The sequence below is a fragment of the Podarcis muralis genome, chromosome 7 (assembly GCF_964188315.1).
Source record: "Podarcis muralis chromosome 7, rPodMur119.hap1.1, whole genome shotgun sequence".
Taxonomy (NCBI): Eukaryota; Metazoa; Chordata; class Lepidosauria; order Squamata; family Lacertidae; genus Podarcis; species Podarcis muralis.
The window spans coordinates 60523723-60551288 of record NC_135661.1 but is presented as its reverse complement, the minus strand read 5'-3'; the positions used below and the strand labels follow the sequence as shown (position 1 = coordinate 60551288).

Genomic DNA, 27566 nt, shown 5'->3' with positions numbered 1-27566 from the left:
AAAGGGGAAAAGAGAGGACCCAAATAATTACCGCCCAGTCAGTCTGACATCAATACCAGGGAAGATTCTGGAGCAGATCATTAAGCAAACAGTCTGTGAGCACCTAGAAAGGAATGCTGTGATCACCAATAGTCAGCATGGATTTCTGAAAAATAAGTCATGTCAGACTAACCTGATCTCGTTTTTTGACAGAATTACAAGCCTGGTAGATGAAGGGAACGCAGTGGATGTAGTCTACCTTGATTTCAGCAAGGCATTTGACAAGGTGCCCCATGATATTCTTGTAAAGAAGCTGGTAAAATGCGGTCTTGACTATGCTACCACTCAGTGGATTTGTAACTGGCTGACTGACCGAACCCAAAGGGTGTTCATCAATGGTTCCTCTTCATCCTGGAGAAGAGTGACTAGTGGGGTGCCACAGGGTTCTGTCTTGGGCCCGGTCTTATTCAACATCTTTATCAATGACTTGGATGATGGACTCAAGGGCATCTTGATCAAATTTGCAGATGACACCAAACTGGGAGGGGTGACTAACACCCCAGAGGACAGGGTCACACTTCAAAACGACCTTGACAGATTAGAGAACTGGGCCAAAACAAACAAGATGAATTTTAACAGGGAGAAATGTAAAGTATTGCACTTGGGCAAAAGAAATGAGAGGCACAAATACAAGATGGGGGACACCTGGCTTGAGAGCACTACATGTGAAAAGGATCTAGGAGTCTTGGTTGACCACAAACTTGACATGAGCCAACAATGTGACGCGGCAGCTAAAAAAGCCAATGCAATTCTGGGCCTCATCAATAGGAGTATAGCATCTAGATCAAGGGAAGTAATAGTGCCACTGTATTCTGCTCTGGTCAGACCTCACCTGGAGTACTGTGTCCAGTTCTGGGCACCACAGTTCAAGAAGGACACTGACAAACTGGAACGTGTCCAGAGGAGGGCAACCAAAATGGTCAAAGGCCTGGAAACGATGCCTTATGAGGAACGGCTAAGGGAGCTGGGCATGTTTAGCCTGGAGAAGAGGAGGTTACGGGGTGATATGATAGCCATGTACAAATATATAAAAGGATGTCACATAGAGGAGGGAGAAAGGCTGTTTTCTGCTGCTCCAGAGAAGCGGACACGGAGCAATGGATCCAAACTACAAGAAAGAAGATTCCACCTAAACATTAGGAAGAACTTCCTGACAGTAAGAGCTGTTCGACAGTGGAATTTGCTGCCAAGGAGTGTGGTGGAGTCTCCTTCTTTGGAGGTCTTTAAGCAGAGGCTTGACAACCATATGTCAGGAGTGCTCTGATGGTGTTTCCTGCTTGGCAGGGGGTTGGACTCGATGGCCCTTGTGGTCTCTTCCAACTCTATGATTCTATGATTCTATGATTCTATGCGCCTTAGTTTATTACAGGCTGAACATGAGCCAGCAGTCCAATATAGCTGCTGAAAAAGCTAATGCAATCATAGGCTGTTCAAATCATGAGAAGTAATAGGTCCACTGTTTGGGCTGCATTTGAAGTTCTGTGTCCAGTTCCGTGTGCCACATTTTGAGGACACGGAAAACCTAGAGCATGTCTAGAGCAGTGTTTCCCAACCTTGTGCCTCCAGCTGTTTTTGGCCTACAATTCCCATCATCCCTTGCCACTGGTCTTGCTAGTCAGGGATGATGGGAGTTGTAGGCCAAAAACATCTGGAGGCACAAGGTTGGGAAACACTGGTCTAGAGGATAATGAGGAGTCTGGAACCAAATTCTATGATGGATGGTAGAAAGAGCTGAGTAGGCATAGGCTGAAGAAGAGGTGGTTAAAGGGGGAGATGGGAGAGTTGCCTCCAAATATCCCAAGGGCAGGATCTATTGAACTGCAGGATCTACTTCATTTTTACCTAAAACATCAAGGTCCACCAACCAGAGTCAGGCACATTACAGTAAGAGCGTAAGAGACCTGTTGCTGGATCAGGCCAATGGGCCACCTATTCCGGCATCCTGTTTTCACAGGCCAACCAGATGCCCCAAGAGGAAGCCTGACAAGTGACGTAGGTATGGGAAGAATTTGTTAGGATATTTCCGTTCCACCTTAAAAGGGAACAGGGTACCTATGAGCACATGTTCAGACCAGGAATCTGTGATCAGTACCACCACCCAGCCTAATTCTTCTCAGTCCACCCCCACCCCCAAAGCAGGCTACAAGGAATTTTAACCACAAGCTGCACTCAAAAAGTAAGGGCCAACTGAGGCATTTCATTTCATGGGACAAACTGGGCATGCTGCAGAAGACCCAAGGGCAGAACACCTTACTTTCCCCCTAGTTCAAAGCAGATATTTGGGACATGGGTGTGTGTGTGAATTGGGAAATCACACAGTGCCACAGTGCTTGGGGAAGGTGGTGTTAAACACCCCCCCCCCCCATTTCCCTGAGGCGAATTATCTTCCACAAATTGTCGTTCGCCTTGCAGGGAAGAACCTACATGTTTTTATTCCACCCGTGTGGCAAATAGCAGCTTTGGAAAGAGGGAGGTTTAGATCAGGAAAATGGAATTGGGGACAGCAGGGGTTGAATGCCCCCACCTGCCAGTACCAATCTGATTTGTCTCCACCCACTGGCAAAAGACCCACATACCTAGCTTGGCACATCATCACAATTATCTGAGACATAATTTTAACAAAGGATTGAAGCCGTGAAGGAGCCAGAAATAGAAGGCAGGCAGAAATGAAAGTCTTACTGGTTTTCCTGGGAGGCCAATTCCAGGAGGACCCGGCCGACCCGGGGGTCCTGGTTCCCCAGCGAGACCTTCAGGACCCACGAACCCTGGGTCACCCTAAAAAGACAGGCGCAGTTGTTACTAGTGACAAGCCCATCAGTAGAATGCTGGCTCCCCCCCACCCCCAAGAGAAGCATAATCGTACCTTTTGGCCTTTGGGTCCCACCACGCAAATCTCCCCAGGCCGGCCCTGGTTAGGAAGAAAAAGCAGGATGCATGAGGGCGGGGCTTCTTTCCACTTAACAGAGCCAGATTGTCAGAATCTTCAGAGCTTGAATCATTATTTATTAAATTTATATACCGCCCTATACCTGTAGGTATGAATGGGGGGCCTCATGGGCTGAGGGTGGGGCTTAGTCAAGGGAGCTGCCTGTGGGGGGGTATGTTCTGAGGCTTCAGAACTCCCTTTGAGTGCGAGGGGCCATGTTCTCTTTTAAACAATCTTCCAGGGGCCACATTCAGCAGTGCATAACAACAAATGAGAATTTCCCCCTTTGTACAGTAGTCTACTCTCTCTCTCTCTCTCTCTCTCTCTCTCCCTCTCTCTCTCTCTCTCTCTCTCTCTCACACACACACACACACACAAACACACACACACCCTCTGTCCTCCATCCAGTCAAGCAGGCAGCATTAGCAGAGTTCAAGGACACAATCTCCCTGATCTACGTACCAGCCTAGATAGCTCAGCTGGTTAGAGCATGGTTCTGATAATGTCAAGGTTGCAGGTGTGTATTCCTGCATTGCAGGGGTTTGGACTGACTTTATACTATTGGCCAATCACAGGGGTCAATATTTCAACCCCTATCCTAGGGTGCAGAACCTCAGGTCTAGGGGGTCTAGGCCTCTCTAGGATTCTTCCCAGCTCACACATCCCCAGCCACACACCCTCGTCCAATGGAACACCCATCACTGGCCATACTTTGCACTCTCCTTGGGTGCTTTTGCCTGTCAGAATTGCATTAAAATGTGAAGAGGTCTCCCCTATTCCTATGGATTCAGCAGGGTTCCTCTTATGTCATGTTCCTCCATGACCCTGGCTCAGCCGAGGTGAGATCAATGAAGACAAGTACAAGGTGCTGTGTGGTTTATCTATTCTGAGCAATCGTTTTAAAGTCCCTGCTCTTCTGATCCAGGAAGCCAGAATGGACAATAATAGTTCAGGGGGAAATGGTACAACAGAGTTAAAGGGGAAATGTCACCCAAAGTAGTATGAGCATTCATGCTTTGAAACGCATCTCCATGTGGTGAAAATGAGATTTGATGATGGGAGACACAGCAATGATGGGAAATGCAACATTTGTTTTCAACAGCTCGGCTTCCAGCATCATATCTCAGTTTTGCCAGGCAGAAACGCACTCATATGAGGAAGCAACAAATGAAGGATTTCAGGGAGATGTCAAATAAAAAACTCTTAAATGCTATTTTGGTTTAAGCGAACTGATGAGTAATCTTCCTCATACATTTTTCTTTAACCTCAAGGGTGTTTATTTGGATAATAAACTTCTTTTTACATCTGAAGGATTCAGATTTGAACAACACCACAAGAGCAACTTCCCAGTGGCATTGCTCACTGTTTGAAGTATCCCTACCAGCTAGAGAAGATCAAAGCTTGGGTCACACAGATAAGTCAGCCAGTGATGTAAATGTACATGTAGCATCTATGAATAACTTGCATGTGTGATTGGCTGAGCCATCACAGACATACCAGAGGATGAAGTTTCAGATGACCCTCCCCAAACAAACAAACCAGCACACACACACACACACACACACACACACACACACACACACACGGCTCTGTTCACAGTAGGGATGGGAAGAAAGTTGGCCCGGTTCACATTTTATTGTGAAGCTATCTAATTCACACTTCCTGAGGCAACATGCAAACCAAAATGCAACTATCCTTCAAAATTTACACTTCTACAAATCTTGTAATACAGTTCTTCAACCAAACACTGCATACAGAAATGCATATATTAGCGGAGAGTGTGCATAATAATCAATACTAGGGGAGTTTGCTTACACAAATGGTATATTAGGCAAAATTGCATGCAAAAGTTTCTGCATTAGGAGATATATGCACTAACCTGCTGACAAATTTTCATGATAATTTTTTCTAAAAAAGCACCACAAAATTATGCAGAAATGTGGTGATCTGAACTTGAGATGTGAAACAGAAATGCACCAAAACGAACAGATTTACCCCAGTTCTAATCAAGTAATGTCCATGCATGTGTAGAGCAGCTCTATGCCTGTGTACACATTACCATTTACTATGGCTTCAGTGTGCTCCCACAGCTGGTGTTTGTAACGTTAAGCCACATTCACTGAGGTGTGTATGTTTGGGACAGTCATTGCACATGCACAGATGACAGCTTCATTTTGGGGGGTGGGGTTTGCAGGCACGCATTGCCAATCAGGTGGTGAGCATCAGGGGAAGACATCCCCACCCCTTCGCTAGTGTGTACAGTAACATGCAAAGGCCACCTTGTTGTGTTTAAATATGTATAAGGTAAAGGTAAAGGACCCCTGGATGGTTAAGTCCAGTCAAAGGCAACTATGGGGTTGTGGCGCTCATCTCACTTTCAGGCCAAGGGAGCTGGTGTTTGTCCACAGGCAGTTTTCTGGGTCATGTGGCCAGCATGACTAAACCACTACTGGCGCACGGAGGACCGTGACGAGTCCCAGAGCACACAGACATATTGTTTACCTTCCTGGTGCAGTGGTACCTGTATATCTACTTGCACTGGCGTGCTTTCAAACTGCTAGGTTGGCAGGAGCTGGGACAGAGCAACAGGAGCTCACCCCGTTGCGGGGATTCGAACCGCCAACCTTCTGATCAGCAAGCCCAAGAGGCTCAGTGGTTTAGACCACAGCGCCACCTGCGTCTCTAGTGCGTACAGTAACATGCAAAGGCCACCTTGTTGTGTTTAAATGTGTATATAGCCTAAGTAAGGGTCTTCCTGGCAGATTCAGAGAAGTGAAGACATGATGGAAGAAGACCCTGCCCAAATCTGGCAAGGGAGCCAAAAAGCCACACAGCGAACACTGCAGCATGTGCAGGACTCTCCAGATCTTAATTTGTGAGGAATAGGACTGCGAGGAGAATCACTTGAAGTTAATGCTCAAACAATCCTTGTGGGGGGGGGGGAGTAAATCCAGGCCTCTGAACAGGAGAGGAATTCACTGTTTTCTTTGTAGGATGTTTGTGTATTGGCTTTGCTGTCATGTGGGGGGCACTTCTTATTTTTAACTTTCTTTCATGCCGCGGCAGGAACAAGACTTTGCTCTTGGTTGTCCTGTGGGCTATTTTCTTAACCCCCAAATTATGCAGATGCCTTGCTGTTCTCAGACTGTAATCATGCCAGCCATCTCTCACACACCCCAAAATGCCAAAATAACTGAGCAGGTAGTGGCAAAATACAGTTAAAAATAATAATAATGAAGGGAGCTGATCCTGCACCCATACGAAAGGGCAGTGATGAATTCTGGTGCACTTAACACCCGAAAAGTCAGAAATGGTCCCCAAATGCATGGTATTCAGGGTACAATCCTAAGTACAGAGAAGGAAGAAAAAGAGAAGGAGGGCTGGAAGAAGAGAATGTAAAAGAGAGAGAATCAAAATTGCACAACTTACATCGCGCCCTGGGCTTCCTGGTTTTCCTTGAAGACCAAAGTCACCCTTATCACCCTTTTGCCCCTAAAGAAAACAAGAGATGACACGTCTTAGCAATTAATTCAGTTTCTGCCTTGGCCTCACTCCAGTACAGCCTTCATCAACCTGGTGCCCTCCAGATGCTTTGGACTGCAACTTCCATGATGGGAGTTGTGGTCCAAAACATCTGGAGGGTGTCAGGTTGGGGAAGGCCACTCTAGGGTCATCCTCATTACTGCCACAGTCTGGCACCCCTGCTTCCCTGTCTGACATTCAGTCCTTGTAGCCAGCCAGAGGCCCTCAGTTCTTCTAGCTAATATCACAGCTCCCCTAGAGAGCTCTTGTAAGTCATTTCTCTGAAAGCTAGGAAGCAGTTTGGGAGCATTCTGGATGAAAGGTAGCATCAAGACGCAGGAAATAAACAAGACAAATAAATAAAGTTCTTGTAGCAGGACCTTCTGTCATGGGAGAACAACTTTCAAGGGGTCAGCGTCTTCCCTTGAGCCAACTATTCCTTCTCAAAGCTGGGGTGCTTACCTTTTGGCCAACTGTTCCAGCCAATCCCGGAGGTCCCTGTTAGAAACATAATGGATTATTTATTAGTGGTGTAGATTTGTTAAGTCCATGCTATCCCAAATGCTGAGGGCTGGTTTCATCATATAAGCATATACATAGAAGCCTAAGGACTTTCACAACTGTCATTTGGAGGGGGAGGGGAGTTATTAGCATCCCTTTTCTACACCATCCCAGCCTGAGGCCATGACAGCTTTCCCATCGTGCTCAGACAGTAATAAGTATATATTTTGTTATATATTATTTGTTTTAATGACTGTACTGTTTTAATTGATTTTTTCTTCTCCATTTGTACCCACTCTGTGATCATCTGTTGATATTCATGGGGGGGTGTGTGTGGGATGAAATAATAAATAAATAACTTGAGTAGCTGAAATAAGTAGCTCAAGGCAGATCCACACCTGTTCTGGAGCTACCATTTCCAGCACTCTGAATGAACTACAGTTCCCAGGATTCTTTGGGAAAATTACATGCTTTAAATGTGCACTGAATATGCTTTAAATGCGTAGTGTGGATCTATTCTCTGCCCCTTTACTGAGACAACATTTTCCACAGCTTTCCCATCACATCCCATTAGGAGCTGTCCAGGGTCCTGACTTGACCTGCTTAGGCCAGAAAGGGCTCTGTTTATTGCTTCCAGTTTCTACATAGGACCCTATAGATCAAGACAGGGGCTACTGTAAAGCATTAAACGGAATATGGTGGCAGCGGAAGTGGTGAAGCCTCTGTCAACCATTAGCTAAGCTGCCTACCTGTCACATAAGGAATGGGTTCTGGCTGCCATTGGTTGAATTGCTGTGATCTCAGAGAGAGAGGTGAAGCAGCAGCAAGGGCCTAGAAAAAGAGGAGGCAGAGGCCTGAAAAGGCAGAAGAGAAGAGGAAAGGAAGGTTGGATTCTGGGAGAATGGAGGAGGCCAAAGGGAGATGAGAGAGGGAACAGGCAGAGAGAAGAATGGTTTGCCATCAGCAGTTCTTAAGTGAGAGAGGCTAAATTTTTCATATCAATTTGAAATACAAAGCAAAAGTCCTTGGCTCTGACAAAATATATAGTGCCACTATATTTCTGGTTTTTGTTAATGCATTAAGTGGACAGGGCAGGATGCAGCTGGCCAGGCACAGACACACAGAGACACACACAGTGTCATGACAGGCCTGACCACAGGATGCCGTGACTAAATATTTATCATTCACAGTATAAACTTTGGCCCAGCACACACTGGCCTTTATTCAAATCAGCAGCTTTCAAAGTGGGAAAGAAGAACAGACGTTTTGCAAAACAGCAAACTAGAGATTGCAAAGAGACAGGTGGCTGGTCAGCAAAAGGTCAGAGCAGGGTGACTTGGGCCAAGTTGAAGTGACATTTGATGGACACAGACCTGCTAAGGTCAGGCTAAACCAAGAAGGCTAAGGAGTAGGGGCTGAATTTGATGCATCTATGCATGGATGTCTGTGGATCTTATTAACTACAGAACTCGGAAGAATGAATGAAGAAGCCGCTGAGTGGACCAATCTCTGAAAGCAAGATGCAGGCGTATGCAAAATTCTGGGTCCCACAGCACTCTTTGGCATCAAAGGTCAGTCTAAAAAAGTTCTGTCCAATGCCAGATGATGAACAAGGACAGGCTATCAGAGTTTGGGCCCCTGGGGATAGTCTCTCTGTCTTCATCCCTTAATCCTTACAAAGGTGGTAAACCTGCAGCTGAGCTGCAACCCTTCAGGTTGCAAGTGAGGGTCTCACATGATCAGATTGTTTTCCACACCAAACAATTCTCTGCATGCAGAAAACAAAATGTCACAGTGATAGCAATGGTAGTACATTCTGATCGTGGGTTTTTATTAAGCACAGGCAGGAGTGGGTCATTTAAGATTGGTAACTAATCATTTAAGATTGCTACGAATCTATTGCAGGTAAGGCTGAAGAGAAATTTCATTCAAAATAATTTTCAACTTGAAATTGAAAAATACCTGGGCAGGAAAGCTCACCCATTTTCACAGTCCTAGCAGGAGCCTTCATAATGCACAGAGTAAGCACAGAGTAGGGGATGCAAGCTGACGGTGGGTGGAGCTAGAGTGGAGCATGGGCGGAGTCCAAGGCAAAAGTGGGTGGTGCAAGAGCCAATGGTGTGTAAAGCCCTAAACAGTTTGGCACTAGGGGCTGATGGGAGTTGTAGTCCAAAATTTCTGGAAGGCACTAGTTGGCAAAGCCTGCTGTATATACATGCTTACCTTTTCTCCTTGATCTCCCTTCTCTCCCGGTGGGCCTTCAGCACACTTCAGAAAAGATAAGGAACAAACAGACAGGGAGTTAGTAGGACAGCAACACTGGACAAAGAAGAGGAGAGAGAAGCCAAACAGGCACGACCTCTCTCCAGGGTTGGGCAGCAGCTCACCTGTAATGGGGCTTCAGGTGAGATCCGGACACAGTCAGCACCCTGGAAAATTAATAATAGCGTTACAGGTTTGAGTGTGGGCCAGCCTGGATTAAATTTGTATATCACCCTTCATCTGAAGTTCCCAGGGCAGTTCACAGATTAAAAATACTTTAAAATACAGAACAAAACCACAAAGTACGTAACAATGATGATGATGATGATGTCAAACAAAGGTTTGGCATTGGGATTTGGATATGCCAATTCTCCCACATGGTAAAAGTGTTGCTCCCCAAAGCATGTCAGCAAAGTTCCAAGTGTGACAGAGCAAGGAGAACCATGCTGTACTTACACGATCGCCTTTCTCCCCTTTGGATCCATAGACGCCTGGTGGTCCACGTTCGCCTTTCCCACCCTGCACGAAAAGAGAGAAGGAACTCCCTGAGAAAAGTACTGTTGTCATGCCATTGAAAAGAAAACAGAAGCTCTAGGCAGAAGACACTTCCGGAGCGCACAAATCAAACACAAAAGCCCACATGCTGTGGATGTGAGCAGCGCACAATACAAAAACATGACATCACTTGATGTCTGGATGCAAACACATATGCTAGTTTATTAATCTCTTTCAGATGTAAATGCCATCCTTGCCCTTATAGATAGAGAGGGGATGAGAAAGAAAGAGAGAGAGAAAGAGAAAGACAGGATGACAGCAACAGCATGGGTGGGTGGCATTAGGAAGGAATTTCTCCCACAGTCTGTTGATTAAGGTGTGCATAAGCATCAGCCACAATCTTGGCTTGAGGTCTCTAGTCTGAAAATTAATAGCAGGTTTAGCAGCTTTTCTAACATCAGCGGTTGTTTGCCTTCTTTACAAGTCTATCCATTTAAAACACATGACCTCTCAAAGAATCCCAAGGATTTTAGTTTGCTAAGGGTGCTGAGCATTGTATCTCTGTGAGGGTGCTGGCTACAGTTCCCAGGGTTCTCAAACTACAATTCCCAGGATTCTTTGGGGGGAATCAATGTGCTTCAAATATATAATGTGTACACAACCTCAGGCGCCAGTAGGAACACTCTAGCCACCCTTACCTTAAAATAATTACAAACATCCTGAAATAAAAATATTCGCAAATGACAGATGTTGGATTGTGTGCAGTATCTGCAGTTAGCAATATAAACATTTATAAACTGCTTAATATTCAAAAACCTCCCAGGCTTTCTCAACCTGTGGCTGCCCAGATGTTGTTGAACTACAACTCCCATCACCCCTATCTAGCAATGCCAGACGTCGGGGATGATGGGAGTTGTAGTCCAACAACATCTGGGGACCCACAAGTTGAAAACCACTGCAAGCGATGACAATAATTATGCAGTAAGAGAAAATAACAAATCCCTAGTAACAATGAGAAAAGGAGTGTTTGACGTCTGAGCACATAGCCTGCATTATTGCCTGTTAGTATCAATACACAAATATGCACTACAATTTGGGGAACGTTCTGGATAAGGTAATTTACATGCTTATTATGTTGTAGTCCGTTTGTTTATTTAATCTAATCAGAAGAAGGCTTTAAAAGGAAATGCAGAGTGATCAGCAGTCCTTTTTAGCCCTACTAATGATGGCAAGCCAGACAGCCAATTCTTCTAGGAATGTTAACTGCATAAGATTAGGAATGTGGAGCCTGAAGCAGCCGCCACCATTTGGGATTCTGCTTAGGTGAAAGTCTTACCTTTAAGCCCGGCGGACCCAGCGTGGCCTGAAGAGATAAAAACAAAATTAATGCACCTGCTAGACGCCTCGGTGATCATTCTGCATGCCAAGAGTAAGTAAAAGGAGGAATCAGGTCAAACGGGAAGAGACTGAAAAGCAAGTATCCAGGCCGACAAAACGTTAAAACTATCAGGGGCTGTGTAACGTGAGCCTAGAGAAAAGAAGATTAAAAGGTAACATAACAGGCCTCAAACTTAAGAGGCTGCCATAAAGAAGATAGAGAGGAACTCTTTCCTCCTTCCCCCAAGGAAAAGACAAATGGAAAAGTTAGTCAAGCTGCAAGGATGGAAAATGTAGGTGTCTTATTGAGAGAGGGAGGGAGGGCCTCTTATAAACACTGCTGGAACAACCTGAAAAAGGATCCAGAAACGGATGGAGAAGATGGAGGCCAGCATTAGTCACAGGCTTTGGTGGCTGGGTCAGGCCCATGGGGCTCCATCTGCCTGCTAAAGTTAGGGGCAAGATGTCTGCATAGCTACATAGATTAGAGGCAAAGTGGATATCCAAGGAGGTAATCTGTGGCAAAGAGAAGGAGATGCTAAAAGATGTGGGCCTAAGTGAGGAAATCAGGACTGGCTAGTCTCATTACTGTTCACTCTTCTAGTCAGGGCAATGTGATGGCATCCAGGTTCAAAACTCCTTGCACATTTCCACTTCAAGACCCACTGGCATCCATATGTTCCATCCATGCAATGATACAGCATCTCCCTCCCTCCACCACACACACATTCACACATGAAGTAAAGATAGACCCTGAGCTTTGACTTTCAGTTTAAAACATACCAGTGGAAAATTGGCTGCCACTGCGATGAATGAAGAGCCCCTGTCAAAAGTTACTATTCTGCAGCTGCTGCATCCATTGGCTCAGTAGGGCCCCCTTTGCCAGGAGGGAGGTCCATAAGGAGGCAAACTTATTCTTATGGCTGGAAGTCACATAAGACCGAGTGCTTTAAGCATCTTTCAGAGAATCTCACCCAAAAGCCTGATTTTTCAGAGTGGCTTGAGCTTAATCTGAGAGGGGGAAGACAAGCCCTAGCTCATTTTTAGGTCACCAGTGTGTAAAGGCAGCCCCTGAGTATGCCCAGAGTGCATTTCACTTCATCCTAACCCTAACGTGAGGGTGGGCAGAACCTTACAATATAACCCCCTCCCCACCACAATACAAGTCTGGTATAGTGTCTGCATTCAGCTCACCAAGAGTCATAGGTTGTGCAGGTCTCTGCTAGAGCTTTCAGGCTAACCAACAGACTGGTTATAAAGCAGCATAAGATGCTGCCTTCTGCTGCCTCAGACCATCTAGCTCAGTACTGCTTACACTGACTGACAGGGGCTCTCCAAGGTTATAAGCAGGAGCCAGTGGCTCAGTGATGGAGATATGGTGCTTAACAAGTTCAGAGATATTGTTGTGCACAAGTTGGGAGGGAAGAGTTGTGGCCCAGGGCTGCTGAGACGATTCAGCACCTTGCATTTCATAAAGAGTGAACTGGTGGCCTTTGTAAGAATCTCTTAATATGTCAGATGCTGGCTCCCTTCAGACTAGGAGCAAGAAAGGTCTGGAGGTGGAGATCAGAGCCTGCAGTCAAGGAAAGGGCAGCTCTCAGTGGCAGCAGAGCACATTTTCTGCATGCAGAAGGCCCCTGGTGAGAAGTATCGCAAAGGAGAGGCCACAAAGAGGATGCACAAACAACATGAACTCTAATACAATACGGTTATGGAGGGGAAAGTCATGCAGCCAGCTGCCGCTTGTAATGCAGATGGAAACTAAGAGCCCAGGGCTTGAGCTTTGAATGGCAAGCCAGAAGGACCAAAACACTGCACCTTGTTCATCTTGGGCATTTCTGGGTAGGGCTCAGTAGGGCTCTTGTTTTCTACCAAGAGAGGCACTGACTGTCATTGTAGACAATCCTGAGTTAGATGGACAAATGGACACATGGAATAAAGTGGGGTTTTTAAGGGAGGGCAATAGTTCAGTGGTACAGCACATGTGTTGCACGCAGGAGGTCCCATGTTCAACTCCCAATATCTCCAGGCAGGGCTGAGAAAGACCCCTGCCAGAAATTCTGTGAAGCCAGTCAGTGTGGGCAATATGGACCTAGCTGGGCCAATGATTTGACTGGAATAAGGAAGCTTCTTATTGTCCTTTTCTCTCTCACACCAATCTGCCCCTGTCCCTCAGTTCATGTTGAGGGTCAAGCCACAGGGTCCCCATTAGAGTACATCTGGGGAGTAATGGCTAAAAGGGACTCTGGCCAAGCCACCAAGACTCAGATCTGTGGCTTCCCCTCCCACAAATTCCTGTGCAACTGCTTGGCAGTCCCACCATCTAGCCCTGCAGAAGAGTAACCAAGTAAGCAAGGAAAGGGAAAAGTGCAAAGAGTAGCATTGATGCAGCCTCTCCTCCCCACCTCTTCCTTTCATCCTCTGTGGTTCCATGTGCCAAAGTTGTTGCCATGGGAACCCTTGCTGACATCTGGAAGCCATCACAGATTTCTTCAGTGATCCAGATGTTCCAGTGGATGCAAGCCAGAAGGAACAGGGGAAAGTGGTGGAAGGATGGGGGGTGGGATCACAGGGACAGCTCCTTTTAGAAAGCATGAGGACAAAGTTGGATATTCAGCCAACTGGGACAGGTAAAAGGACTTGGGGGGCAGGGGAGAATGAAGATGGAAATCCAGGTTCCGGGGAAGGAACCCACCACTGGGATGAATGAATCAATGAATGAATCAATGGTCCCTGTTGAGGTTACAATTCTGCAGCTGCTGAGAAGCCTTTTGAGTCAGCAGTTCGGCTGCCAAATGAGGAAGGATCTAAGAATACAGCCTTGTCCCATTAGAGGCCCTGTGTCTGTGTGTGTGTGTGTGGGGGGGGGTGTCAGGTGATTTCAACATTGCTCACAACTAGAAGTTTATGTCAGTTGCTTCTCTAATTTGGCGAACTGCACATTCAACTACAATTGCAGCTGGGGCAGCAAAACAGTCATGATGCTGCTCTAACACCAGAAAGAAAGGGATGTAGGTGGGACAATGTTCCCAAGAGTACCAACAGTGTTAGGCCAACTCTTGAAACAAGCAAGATTGTGGGTCTTTTTTAAAAAGAGAGAAGGGGGTGTTATTGTGGGGTTACAACAACCCTAAGAGGTAGGCTGGTCTTACCTTACCCTTCTTCTCATAGGAAATACTCAGCAGGATCAAGGAGCTTCAGTTGGAGAAGAGTAAGAAATGTCCCTATTTACATCTGAGGAATGTTGGTGGGTGTGGAATATCCAGTTGGCAACCAGAGATGCCAAACCCAGTGTACTTTCTTGTTCTGAGCATGACCTTGCCTTCTTGACCACCAGCTCAGCTCATCTCCTGCCTAATTAACAGTTTTCCAGGAACAGTTACTCTTGGACCCAAGTTCCTGCCCACTGGACCTATGGAGATTATTATTTTTTTTCCAAATCCGCAAATGCATGGATCCCACTCCTGGAAGTTAAAGAGAGCCCATGTTGCTTCTTGAACCATCAGCAACTGACATCCATCAGCCTGCCTTATCCAAGGGCTCATTAGAAAATCAATGTGATATTAACACCAGCCCGTTGACTTACATTTGAAAGCTGTGACTTCTGTGAGCATGGGGGACACTGCAAAAAGAACAAAACAATTAGAAAACTGGAAAGGAAGATGCTTTCTAATAAAGGCTGCAACAGTTATAATGCAGTTCTGTGCATGTTTATTCAGAAGTTCATCCTGCTGTGTTCAGTGGGGGCTTTTCCTCAGGTAAGTGAGTTGAGAAGGCTGTATTAACTAATTGACTACCAGTCAAGCAATTAGTTATTGCAGCCTTCTACAACTTGGTGCCATCCAGATGTTTTGGATGGCAAGTCTCATCTACCCTAGGCACCAAGGCAAAACATCTGGAGGGCACCAGGTTGGAGAGCTAACATTTAAAACATTTTGATCAATTAAAAAGATGCCACCATGAATTGGACAGCAGTTTTTAATTTTAAAAAAGAAACTTGCTTTGAATTTAAGTACATTAAAAAAAATCAATATGTGGTGGGCACCACCTTAAAAAAGGCATCCCTGCTTTTTCCTCACATAGGATGGACTACCATGCTGGCTGTGGCGCAAGGGTCCATCAAAGGTCAGGGGAGAGTGTTTTTCTTCAGCAGTGTTGCTTTATTTGTTTGCAAACATGTGCGGATTTACTAGATAAATTCATTCATTGACTTACGCCCCATGGGCAAGGACTTCTTTCATCCATCTACCAGTTCAACTATCAATCACTCTGTAATGTTTATGCATTTTTGTGACTGTTAGTATGATGGGCAGTGACACAAATGATCAAACTTTGGCTATTTTTAATGCAATCAGGAAAATACTAAAATGCAGCATTGGGGGGTTAAGCAAATACCTTCTCTGATTCCCTTGTGATATGATCGGTTTGAATCCTCCTACAGTCCGTTCCCAAGTACAGGCCAAGCAGCTTATTAGTGAAGGGGGTGTTGGGTGGAAGCATCCAGTGAGCTAGTGAAGGGACTCAGTTGTCTGAAAGGCAGCTGGCTCCGTCTCCTTTCCCTGGCAGATTTCTGGGCACAGCGAAAGGCTCTTATTATATGTGAGGGTTTGTGGCTTGACCACTGCTTCCTTCCACCAAACCAGTTAAGTGTGAGATGCTTCCCATGGGATGGTCAGCTCTAAAGAAGCCAAACCAGGCAGGCCGAGGCAGCTGGTGGCTGCTGTGGTTTCCCTGCATCGGGGGCAACTGAAGGAATGGTGCTTGGAATGCAAACTTACACACTGTTGATAGGGATGTCAGAATGTTGTGGAAATTGCAGAGATGCCTTTCTGGGTATATCCAGCACACCAGCAAGGTGTAAGGCTGGGATATGTGAAACCTGCCCATTTATTTCAGCACAGTATTCCTGTGAGTTCAGATATCCACAGAAACTCCACAGAGCACCATAGATCACCTTGCTTTTGAGCATAATGTCCCTCGTATAGGACCCTCGTACCTACGGGACTGCCTCTCCTGGTATGCCCCACGGAGGACCTTAAGGTCCATAAATAGCAACACTCTAGAGGTCCCGAGCCCTAAGGGAGTCAGATTAGCCTCAACCAGGGCCAGGGCCTTTTCAGCACTGGCTCTGGCCCGGTGGAATGCTCTATCTCATGAGACTAGGGCCCTGTGGGATCTGATTTCTTTCCGCAGGGTCTGTAAGCCAGAGTTGTTCCGCCTGGCCTTTGGCTTGGAATCAGCCTGATCCCCCTCTCTCTTTACTTTTCCTTCTGTGATGGAACCCCTATTTGGGGACTTCCCTGGCTTTTTTCTGGCCCACGTAGGACCAGTCTGGATAGTTGGCCTTGCTGAAGATTTGACGTTTTCTCCCCCCAAACAGTTTTTGATCTGGGCTTCCACTGAAATGAGGCTGCATTTTAAGTTGTGTTTTTAATCCTGTTTTTAAGTTGTATTTTAATTAATTGTTTTTATACCTGATATTAGCTGCCCTGAGCCCAGTCTTGGCCAGGGAGGGCACGGTATAAATAAATTATTATTATTATTATTCAGAAGAAACCATTTTTTTAAAGGCGTGCTCTTCATTGTTTACAGTGGGACATGGAATGAAGTGCAGAGGCTCCCCTTTTTCCCAGTGAATTCAGTTGCACAACCCCCTTCATAATCCCACCCCACCTTGGCAAAATTGTGCAAAGGTTTTTGCATCCAATTGCATTTTTACTTAATTTTGATAATTTCTAATGCTTGTCCCAGGACTGAGCCGAGGTTGTTTTTGTTTCTTTGTGGTGGCATGGAATTGACATCAGAAGAGTTCTGGTGACTTGGAGGAAAGGTTCCTTTGGTCCTTGGCAAGTGAGGTCTTCATTTACCTACACTTATACAACACCCCCCCCCCCCAGCATCTGTGGGTTCAGAATAACTGATAGCATCAATGGAAAGACAATATCCACGTCAGCAATCCAATCTTCCGGATGACTGTGGCATCCAGAATGGTCTGAACAAGGAGCAGCAACTGCAGAGGCATGTTATGAAGGCTACAATTCCTGACTGTGTAACAAGCGCCAGAGCGCAGAAGGCTTTGCTTGCTTCCTTTTAGGCATTGATAGCTCAGGAGTCTGGGACATACAAAGAAGCCCTCAGAAGGAACCGTTTACTGAGAGCTCTCCAGGAAAGGATTAGCATCAATGAAGTCTTAAGTACTACATGGTAAGCAGGGACAAGCAGGGTTTTGATTCTCAGCCCCTAAAGGTCTGGAATACCACTGAAAGAAATTGTGTGTGTGTGTGTGCTTGGAGAAATTCCTCGAGAAACTTCTCCCCAAAGTAGAACACCTTACAAAACTCTCCATAGGTCATTTGCCAATGTTCCCATTCAAAAGAAATTGAATTCAAACTGCCTTGTAAAATGTCATTCTCACAATCCAATATGAGAATTTCAACCGTTTATATTGAATTCTTGTGGCTTTCAATACTACCCATATGCTGATGACACTCAGCTTTTCTTCTGTACCTTAGATCTTTTGTCCTTCCTTCAATTCCGCATTTCCAACTTCCCCTCTGATATTTCTCTCTGTTAATGTTTCAACACTGTTCTTTATTTGTTTAAAAACAAATTAAAAATGCAAAAAGGATGTTTCAACACTGTCTCAAGCTGAATATATCAAAGAGCAAACTTACCAAGTCGTGGTTCAAACAAACCTATTTAACTATACAGTGGTACCTCTGGATGCGAATGTTCCGGAGCCCCGTTGGCATCCTGAAGTGAACGCAATCCATGTCTGCGCGTCTGCACATGTGCGGGTTGTGATTTGCCACTTCCGTGCATGCGCATGATGTCATTTTTGAGCATCTGTGCATGCGCGAGCGGTGAAACCCGGAAGTAATGCTCTCCGTTACTTCCAGGTCACCACAGAGTGTTATCTGAAAAAGCTATGGGCACGAGGACTCAAAAATTCATGACAGGAGAGGTCAGAACGGGAGTCTATCTGATCAGTAGCTCAATTTCTTCTTAGATGCTACACCTATGTAAGCAAAATTACTAACTCATGCTCTATATATGATTCCTCACCTTGTCACCTTGGCCATCTTTCACACCAACCTTTCCAGAAGATCTCACCTCCTCCTGGAAGAGAGCAGAGAAAAGACAGTATTATAGGCTAGTAGTCCACAAACCATTCTTCTAGCATATGAACATAAGAAGAGTCTGCTGGATCAGGCCAAAGGGGACTCATCTAGTCCAGCATCCTATTTCCTATTCTCATAGTAGCCAACCAGATACATGTGGGAAACATGCAAGGAGGACCTGAGCACAAGAGCAACTTCCCCTCCCCTGTGGTTCTTAGCAATTTCTGCATTTCTGCTTCCAGCGGTGAAGACAGAGCTTAGGCATCATGGCTAGTAGCCGCTGATAGTGAATTTGTCCAATCCTCTTTCAAAGCCATAAATCTGCTGGATGCTCTCATGCTCCCTCCCATGTAGGAAGCCTCCCATGTGGGCCAAAACAGCTTCTTTCTGTCCTTCACTCCGAGTGAAGAGGGAAGGTTGCCAGCAGCTGGAGAAAATGGCTGATGTTCAGAGAACTAAGATTAACATTTAACAGGTGCTTATCACAGCATTTGGAAATGCACTGCCACAGTTCAGTGATAGAGCATCTGCTTTGCTTGCAGAAGGTCACAAGTTCAAATCCTGGCACCCTGCAGTATGGCTGGGAAGGTCTCCTGCCTGAACACAGGACACACAAAGCTGCCTTTATAAGGAGCCAGACCACTGGTCCATGTAATGCTGTATTGTCTTCACAGGGAGGCTCTCACAGCCTTACCTGGAGATGCTGGGGACTGAGCCTGAGACCTTCTATATGAAAGGCAGGTGCACTCCACTGGGCTATGCCCCTTCCCCAAGGGGCTTAGTATCCCTAGTCTGAAACCCTGGAGAGAAACTGTCATTCAGTGTTGACAGTACAGTCATACCTTGGAAGTCAAACGTAAACCGTTCCGGAAGTCCATTCGACTTCCAAAACGTTCAAAAACTAAAGTGTTGGCTGATTGGCTGCAGTCAATCAGAAGCCATGGAAGCCCCATCAGACATTCGGCTTCCAAAAATAGTTCACAAGCTGGAACAGTCACTTCTGGGTTTGCGGCGTTCAGGAGCCAAAATGTTCAGGAACTAAGCTTTCGACTTCCAAGGTACAACTGTACTGAGCTGGATGGTCTAACTTGTACCAGTTCAGTTTCCTGTGTTAAACAAGAAATGAAATGGCAGAAGCTCAGGAGGTCAAGTGACCTCCTCCGTCACCCATCTTGGCCTTTGGCTCTCCAGTCTTGCTCCTCAAGGCAGGAGCGGCTTGTGAAGAGCGGTTCTCCTGACAGCAGAATTGTTGCTGCTAACCGGGACCTTGTGGGGGCAGGGCAGGGTGACAGTGAAGCCATGTCTGTGTGGGCACCCTGGCAGAGCCAATCTGGCACTCTCACTGGGGTACCTGCTCAGCCCCACCCCACCACCATCCCGCCCGACTCACACAACAGCCCAGTGAGAGGCAGTGATGCCAGTGTCAGGATGGTGGCTCTATAGCACCACCCCATCACTCTCCAAAACCTTTTTTGCAGCCTTATCCAGAGATGCCAGGAACTCAGGACCTGCTGCATTCAAATCAGAGACTATAACAGAGAGTGATGCCCCTTATCTGCCAAATGGCTCACAGACACATATTTTGATTGTCTCAGCACTGCCTGTCTCTGGGCTGTTTGCTCCCTTTTGCACCATCTGTGCACTGCAAAAAAACCCCCACTTGTCTCCAGTAAATTCTCCTCACATTCTGACCTTGTTCAGCTGCCCCTGGAACATGATGTGCAGCAGCTACATGCCTGTCTCTACATCACTCGAAGTCAGGACTGGGGAATCTTTGGCCCATCAGATATTGCAGAACTACAATTCCCATCAGCCCTAGCAAGCATGGCTGGTGGCCACGGATTATGGGCGGTGTAGTTTAGCAATTTCTGAAGGGCCATAATGTGGCATCTGAATATAGACTGCATTTTTTATCAAGACTTATATTGGCTTATATTTTGATCAGGTTCAAAAAGTCTAAAAAGGGCTTAAATTCACAAATGTTTCATGCCAGGCAGGAGACCAGCTGCTTAGAAAACCTTGGCCATTCTCCTAAGACAAGGGGCCCCCCTTGATTTATAGCAGGAAAATAACTTTCAAAGTCGTAAAAGCTGGAATTACAGACTAAGAGCGAGGACATTGACCTACATGTTACAGAAGATAAAAAAAGCAGAGATAAACATAATTAGGAATGAGTAAAATGATACCAATGTGCCTCCCAGTAAAATGAGCCAGATCTTCTCCCTAAGGTTAAAAAAGCCACGAGCAGAAAGCTGGCAGAAAGAGCATTTCTGGGAAGTCTTTTTTAAAGGCAGTTTCTTTCTTAAACTGAGAGAGTTAAAAGAGCAATAAATATTGGGAACAGCTAAAGAGGAGAGCAGATGGCTGAAGGGGGGGTAAACTGAAGGGGTTCCTTTTAAAAGCTGTTTTTTACTGAGTTCCTTCCGTTCTACTTTGAGAAGCGTTATTCTTTTAAAAGGTTACCTATGATAATGTATGAAATATATTAGCTTAAATATATTGGCTTAAATGTAATTATGCAAAGGATTTAAGAAATGCTAGATTCTTATTTCATATAGTTGTAAGAGTTGTATTTATCCTGAAATTAAGTCAGTCACCAGCCTAGCCCCCTGCCGGACAGGAAGACGCCATCTGGGCGCTCCTGATATATGGTTGTCAGACATTTGTTTAGAAACCTTCAAAATGAAGGAGATCTTTCAATGTTGATGTGAAACTCAAGATCCTTGACATATGTTTAAGATAAAAATTTAAGATTAACCATTTGTTTTAGAAGGCAATAGGGCGAAGAGGGCAAGAGGTGAGCTGGTAATTAATATTCCTTGTTGAGACACATGTAAGATATATTACTACTTATTTGTCATTTATAGATGTAACAATATATAGTTCTTTGTGCTCCATATAAGGACAGGAGGATGTGGGTGTATCTTTTAGGATTGGTTATAGCAATCAGCCAATAGGAAATCCAACCAGGCTGATTGGACAGATGCAGCCACAGGAGGAGCAAAGGGGGCTGGATTAAGGGAATATAAGTGCTGGCCATAATGGCAGGAGGCCAGGCCAGAGCTTGGTAACCATATACCACTGTGCCTCTCATTTATTTGTCTGACAAATAAATTATTATTTTAATTTCTCTATTGCTGCGTTGAATATTTCATTCCAGCTAAGCGTTAACCACAAGCAGGGTGCTACATTTTATGGTGCTCCTGTGACTCGGATAAGTGGTCTGCTGGAACGCAGCCCCTTCGCTCTACTGAGCAGGGTACAAGAGAGAGGATCTCTAAACTGCCTACCCAGCGCGCATGGGAAAATTTTTTCCAGGGGAACGCAGCAGTCTCGTCTGTCTGATACCCTGCTCACTGGCGGCGACGGACCGGGGGGAAACGGAACCAACCAAGGGGTAAGTGCACAAAGGGATTTTTGGCCCTCCAATTAATTGGGAGGAAGAGAAGTCTTGATCAAACTTCTGCGTCTCAGTAAGTGGGAACTGAGTACGCTAGGTGGTTGGGTATATCAGATGGTGGTCTGGTGGGGGAAAAGGGAAATTGGGAGGTAGAGTGTGGTGAAGTATCTTGCGCATTGTATGTGTGAGAAAGTACAGAGCAATCTGTAGCTGACCTGAGTGTGGAGTGGGTAGTACTTCGGTTCCCAGTGAGGCGACTCCATCTGGGCAAGAAACCCCACGAAGCGTGTGTGTGAGTGACTGAGTGGATACTTCACAGGGCCATACAATGGGAGTTGGGGGTTCAAAGGGGGGAAATACACCTCTTGAATGTATGTTAAATAATTTTAAGAAAGCCTTCTCAGGGGCATATGGAGTCAAAATGACGCCAGAGCGCTTGAGAACGTTATGTGAACTAGAATGGCCGAAACAAAATACTGGATGGCCATCTCAGGGAACTTTTGATATAAATTTAGTAAGCAAACTTTGGTCTAACATCACCAAAGAAACTGGAGGGTGCCCAGAACAATTTTCATATATAGATTCCTGGCTGAGCACATTAAATAAAAATCCTCCATGGATAAGGGAATGCAAAGTCCAACGATGCAAATTATTGGCTGTAAAAGCCGAAGCTAGGAAAGGAATCTTGCCAAATAAACTCAAACCCATTTTTGAGGGACCAGAGGAAGAGGTGCTTCCACCTCCACCCTATGCTCCACATCGAAGGGAGCCTAATCCAAACCCTCCACCAGTTGTAACCCCAAGGCAAGAAAGTGGAACGAATAATGGGGGTAGAGACACAGAACTTGACTCCTTGATAGATTATGATAAATATCTTCAGGAGGCATTGGAGTCCTATAATGAAGCCCAAGCAGAAGTGGTTATTCCATCTGTGAGTCCCAGTAGAACTCCATCTACAGTCTCTTTTAGTGGAACAACTGATTGCCTACCCCAAACCCCTGTACATCCAAGTCCTAGAGAATTATTACAGAAGTTACAGGGAGACCTTAATCGGTCAGCAAGCAATACAGCCAGGCGTATTAAGCTGCTAAAAGAACGCCTTGGGACAAATACCATCCCCTATGATTTGAGGCCCCTAGAGCAAAGCGAAGAGAAAGATCACGTAGTAGCCCCTCTCAGAAGAGTATTTGATGCACTTGAGGAGCCTGTGCTGGTTAACGGGCAACCCGGACCAAGGCCACCTCGAACTTCGACCCTTCAGTACATTCCATTCACAACTACGGATCTGATGAATTGGAAAACACACACCCCATCTTTTGCAGAAAAACCTCAGGCTATGATGGACTTGGTGACTTCAATAATAAATACTCATAGTCCTACTTGGACAGATTGTCGCCAGCTTCTGAATACTCTGTTCACCACTGAGGAAAGAAGAGACATAATTGAAAAGGCACAGATATATTTGCGTGAGCAGGCCAGAGTGGGAAATATTTTTAATATTGACCGTCATCTCCAAGATAACTTTCCCTTGGAAGATCCTAATTGGGATCCAAACAATGCAATTCATCTGGCCAGACTTACCACTTACCGCCAGACGCTTGTGCAAGGTATCCGCAGGGCATGCCAGAAGCCCACTAATATGTCTAAAGTCTCAGAAGTAGAACAGAAACCAAATGAGAGTCCGGGAGACTTTTTAGAGAGGCTGCAGGAAGCCTATCGTATATGGACTCCTTTTGACCCTGAAGCCCCTGAAAACAGTAGAATGATTACTGCTACATTTGTGGCCCAGTGCGCTTCTGACATTCGTAAGAAAATTCAGAAATCAGAAGGATGGGAAGGGATGCTGATGAGCCAAATTATGGCCATTGCACGCCGAGTTTATCGGAATAGGGATGAGGCTGAGAAGCAAGAGAAGAAGAAGTGGCAGAAGGAAAAGATGGTAATGCTAGCCACAGCAGTGAAGCAAGACTACCGCCCCTTAAATGGAGGAAGAGGGCGGGGAAGGAATCCACCACTGGGAAGGAATCAATGTGCGAATTGCAAGAAGGAGGGTCATTGGAAGCGGGAGTGTCCTGAACCCCTGAGGTTGGAAGAAGTACGCCCAGGCCCAGGCCCAGGCCCAGGCTCCGGCCCAAGAAACCAGGGACGGGGACGGGGAATGATCCGAAATGGAAGATATCAGAGACCTGGACAAGGACAGAGTAGAGACAATTTCATTGGACTGGCAGAGGAGGATTTTACCCAAGACTAGGAACGACCGGACTCCATAAAGTTAGGCTTCCAGGAGCCCACGGTCACGATTCAATTAGGGAGCCATTTAATAGACTTTATGATTGATACTGGGGCTGAATACTCAGTACTCCCAGAACTATTGCAGAAAAAGGCATCCAAAAGTGTAGTCATTAAAAGTGCCACTGGTCAGTCAGCTAAGAGGTCTTTCCTCCAACCTTTGGAATGCCAGATTGGGGGACATCGTTTAACCCATCAGTTTTTGTATATACCTGAGTGTCCAATACCTCTCTTAGGTAGAGATATGCTGTCCAAACTGCAGGCCCAAATCACCTTCACTCCTCGAGGTCCAGAAATGAAACTGCCATCAAAGGCAGCAGGAATAATTACCCTCTCAGTACCTAAGGAACAATCATGGCGCCTAATGTCAGCCTTGCAAGTCCAACCCACATTGGATACAGAATTAAACAAGCTCCTCCGAACCCTACAGGTGCCACCAGGAGTATGGGCCGAAAATAGCCCACCAGGAATGGCCAAGAATATAGCTCCAATTGTAGTAACCTTAAAACCTATGGCTACCCCTGTATCTGTAAAGCAATATCCTTTACCCCGGCGAGCAGCAGAGGGCATCCAGAAACATTTGGACCGCCTATTAAAATATGGTCTGCTTAAGCCCTGCCAATCAGAATGGAACACACCCCTTTTGCCTGTTCGGAAACCTGGGACAGATGAATACAGGCCAGTGCAGGACTTGAGGCTCGTAAACCAGGCTATCGAGACCTTGCACCCAAATGTACCAAACCCATATACCCTGCTGAGTTTGATCCCACCAGAAGCAACATTTTTTACTGTATTGGACTTGAAAGATGCATTCTTCTGTTGCCGGCTGGCACCACAGAGCCAACCTATATTTGCCTTCCAGTGGGAAGACCCTTTAACAGGAACAAAAGGCCAGCTAACCTGGACAAGATTGCCCCAGGGATTTAAAAATTCCCCAACTTTGTTTGGCACTGCCTTGGCGAAGGATCTAACAAGTTACCCCTCAATACCTGGAGAAAAGGTGGTTCTGCAATATGTAGATGACCTTATACTAGCAGCAAAGGATTTTGATACCTGTAAAGAAGGGACAGAGGAACTGCTCCACTTGCTCTGGCAAGCTGGCTACCGAGTTTCCCAGAAAAAGGCACAGTTATGTTTAGAAAAGGTCAAATATTTGGGCTTTGATATCTCACACCAACAACGAGCATTGAGACCAGAGAGGAAAGAAGCTATTTGCCTTATCAAGGAACCTACCACAAGGAAACAACTTAGAGGATTCCTGGGAACAGCAGGGTTTTGTAGACTATGGATACCTGATTTCAGCAGTCTGGCCAAGCCCTTACATGAAAGCACTCGAGGTGCAGAAAAGGACCCATTCGTATGGGGACCTGAGCAGCAACAAGCCTTTTTAGTTATCAAACAACGACTTATGGAGGCCCCAGCCCTTGGACTGCCTAATTCGGAAAAACCCTTTCAGCTGTATGTACATGAACAGAATGGGATTGCAGCGGCAGTCCTGACCCAGAGATTAGGAAGTTGGAACCGTCCAGTAGCTTATTTGTCAAAACAATTGGACTCAGTAGCAAAAGGATGGCCTCCATGCCTAAGGGCAGTAGCGGCCACTGCAAGCCTTGTCAAAGAAGCTGATAAATTTACCTTCGGCCAGACGATGTATGTGAATGTACCTCATGCTGTTCTGACACTCATGGAATATAAGGGTAGTTATTGGCTAACGAACCCAAGGATGGCTAGATACCAAGGCCTATTGTGTGAAAATCCCAGGATTCATCTACGAGTAGTGAATATGCTCAATCCAGCGACTTTGCTGCCCCTACCAGAGGTAGATGATGAGGAATCACATGATTGTCTCCAAGTAATGGATGAAGTTTATTCCAGTAGACCCGATCTGAAAGATGAACCATTGAAAAATCCAGATGTTGTATATTACACTGATGGTAGCAGTTACCTGCATGAAGGTGCCAGACGAGCAGGATATGCTGTGGTCACCAATGAGGAAGTTGTGGAAGCTGAAGCTTTGCCTGCTGGCACCTCAGCACAAAAAGCTGAACTTATAGGTTTAACTAGAGCACTGCAATTGGCAGCCGGATGTAAGGCAAACATCTATACTGATTCTAAATATGCCTTCTTAACCCTGCATGCACATGGAGCTCTATGGAAAGAAAGAGGTCTAATAGGAGCCCACGGGAAGGCCTTGAAATATGGACCTGAAGTAGAAATCCTGTTAGAAGCAGTATGGGCTCCAGAACAGATTGCTGTAATGCATTGCAAAGGTCATGGACGTGGAAGGGATCCAATAACCAGAGGAAATCATGCGGCTGACAAAGCAGCCCGAGAGGCAGCCCAAAAGCCTGTGGGAGGATTTATAGCAGCCCTCATACCAGAGGTAGCTCCAGAAGAAGTTAAACCTCACTATACCCCAGAAGAGAGGAAGTGGGCTGAACAGGAAGGAGCAGTTGTGAAGGACGGTTGGATGATCCTGCCGGACAATAGGATTTATGTACCTCATCATCTAGCAGGCACAATTGTAAGAAATTATCATGAATCTACTCACCTTGGCGGTACTGCAACCAGAGAGAGTCTCAGTCGGAAGTTGTATATTATTAACCTATCACAATTAGCAACTTGCATTTCACAGAAATGTGTTCTTTGTGCTAAAAACAATCCCAGGCAGGGACCGGTACAACCTCCTGGAATCCAACATGTGGGATATGTCCCCATGGAAAGTCTAATTGTGGACTTCACAGAGCTGGTCCCTTCTAAGGGATTCAAGTATCTCCTTGTGTTTGTAGACACTCTTACCGGATGGGTTGAAGCCTTTCCCACCCGAACTGAAAAGGCACGAGAGGTAACTAAGAGACTCCTCACTGAATTGATCCCGAGGTTTGGATTACCTAGATGCATTGGAAGTGATAATGGGCCAGCGTTCATTGATCAAGTAGTACAAGAAGTATGTCGAGTCCTACAAGTGAAATGGAGACTGCATGCAGCCTATAGGCCTCAGAGTTCAGGGAAAACTGAAAGAATGAATCGGACTCTGAAAACCCAATTGGCAAAATTAACCCAGGAAACGGGATTGGGATGGGTAGATGTGTTACCCATAACACTGTTTCGTGTTCGGTGTGCACCCACAAAAAGACTTAAGTTGTCACCTTTTGAGCTCCTGTATGGGAGACCGCCCTCCTTTGTTCAGGATATTCCAGCTGACCTTAAACAAATAGGAGACCATGTGACACAGGGACAAGTGCAATCTCTCTCCCGTGTTTTTGTTTCTCTTAACAGGTGGGTCCTCGAGCGCACGCCGTGCAGCATTGCCGAGCCGATTCATCAGTTCCAGGCTGGCGATAGCGTATGGGTGAAAGAGTGGAAACGTGATCCACTCGCACCTAAGTGGCGTGGACCTTACACCGTCTTGCTCTCTACTCCAACAGCGGTGAAGGTAGCTGAGGTGACCCCCTGGATTCATCACTCTCGTTTGAAGAAGTCTGAAGGCAGTTGGACGTGCAAAGGTGACCCCTCTAATCCTTTAAAACTGACTCTCTCCAAAAACCCCTGTATCTAGCCCTACCGGGAACGGGCTAGGTCACGGGCAACATTAGACGACCGGCCTGCTGCAGCCACAACCTGGAAGCTGGCT

The 27566-nt window shown here is 45.9% G+C and overlaps 1 protein-coding gene across 6 annotated transcripts in view; it reads right to left on the bottom strand.

Annotated features, from left to right (window-relative positions):
• The window catches only part of COL16A1 (collagen type XVI alpha 1 chain), a 138387-nt gene that overhangs the window by 62094 nt on the left and 48727 nt on the right, over positions 1–27566 (bottom strand). For 5 of the 6 annotated variants that reach the window (XM_077931920.1, XM_077931921.1, XM_077931922.1 and 2 more), the window contains exons 9-18: positions 18188–18241; positions 14709–14744; positions 11082–11108; positions 9707–9769; positions 9376–9417; positions 9212–9256; positions 6950–6985; positions 6395–6457; positions 2903–2947; positions 2719–2814 (exon numbers count right to left, since the gene is read on the bottom strand). In XM_077931920.1, coding sequence (XP_077788046.1) covers positions 2719–2814; positions 2903–2947; positions 6395–6457; positions 6950–6985; positions 9212–9256; positions 9376–9417; positions 9707–9769; positions 11082–11108; positions 14709–14744; positions 18188–18241 — 507 coding nt within the window. The remainder of the gene's footprint in view (positions 1–2718; positions 2815–2902; positions 2948–6394; positions 6458–6949; positions 6986–9211; positions 9257–9375; positions 9418–9706; positions 9770–11081; positions 11109–14708; positions 14745–18187; positions 18242–27566) is intronic. The other variant, XM_077931924.1, reaches the window with a different exon arrangement.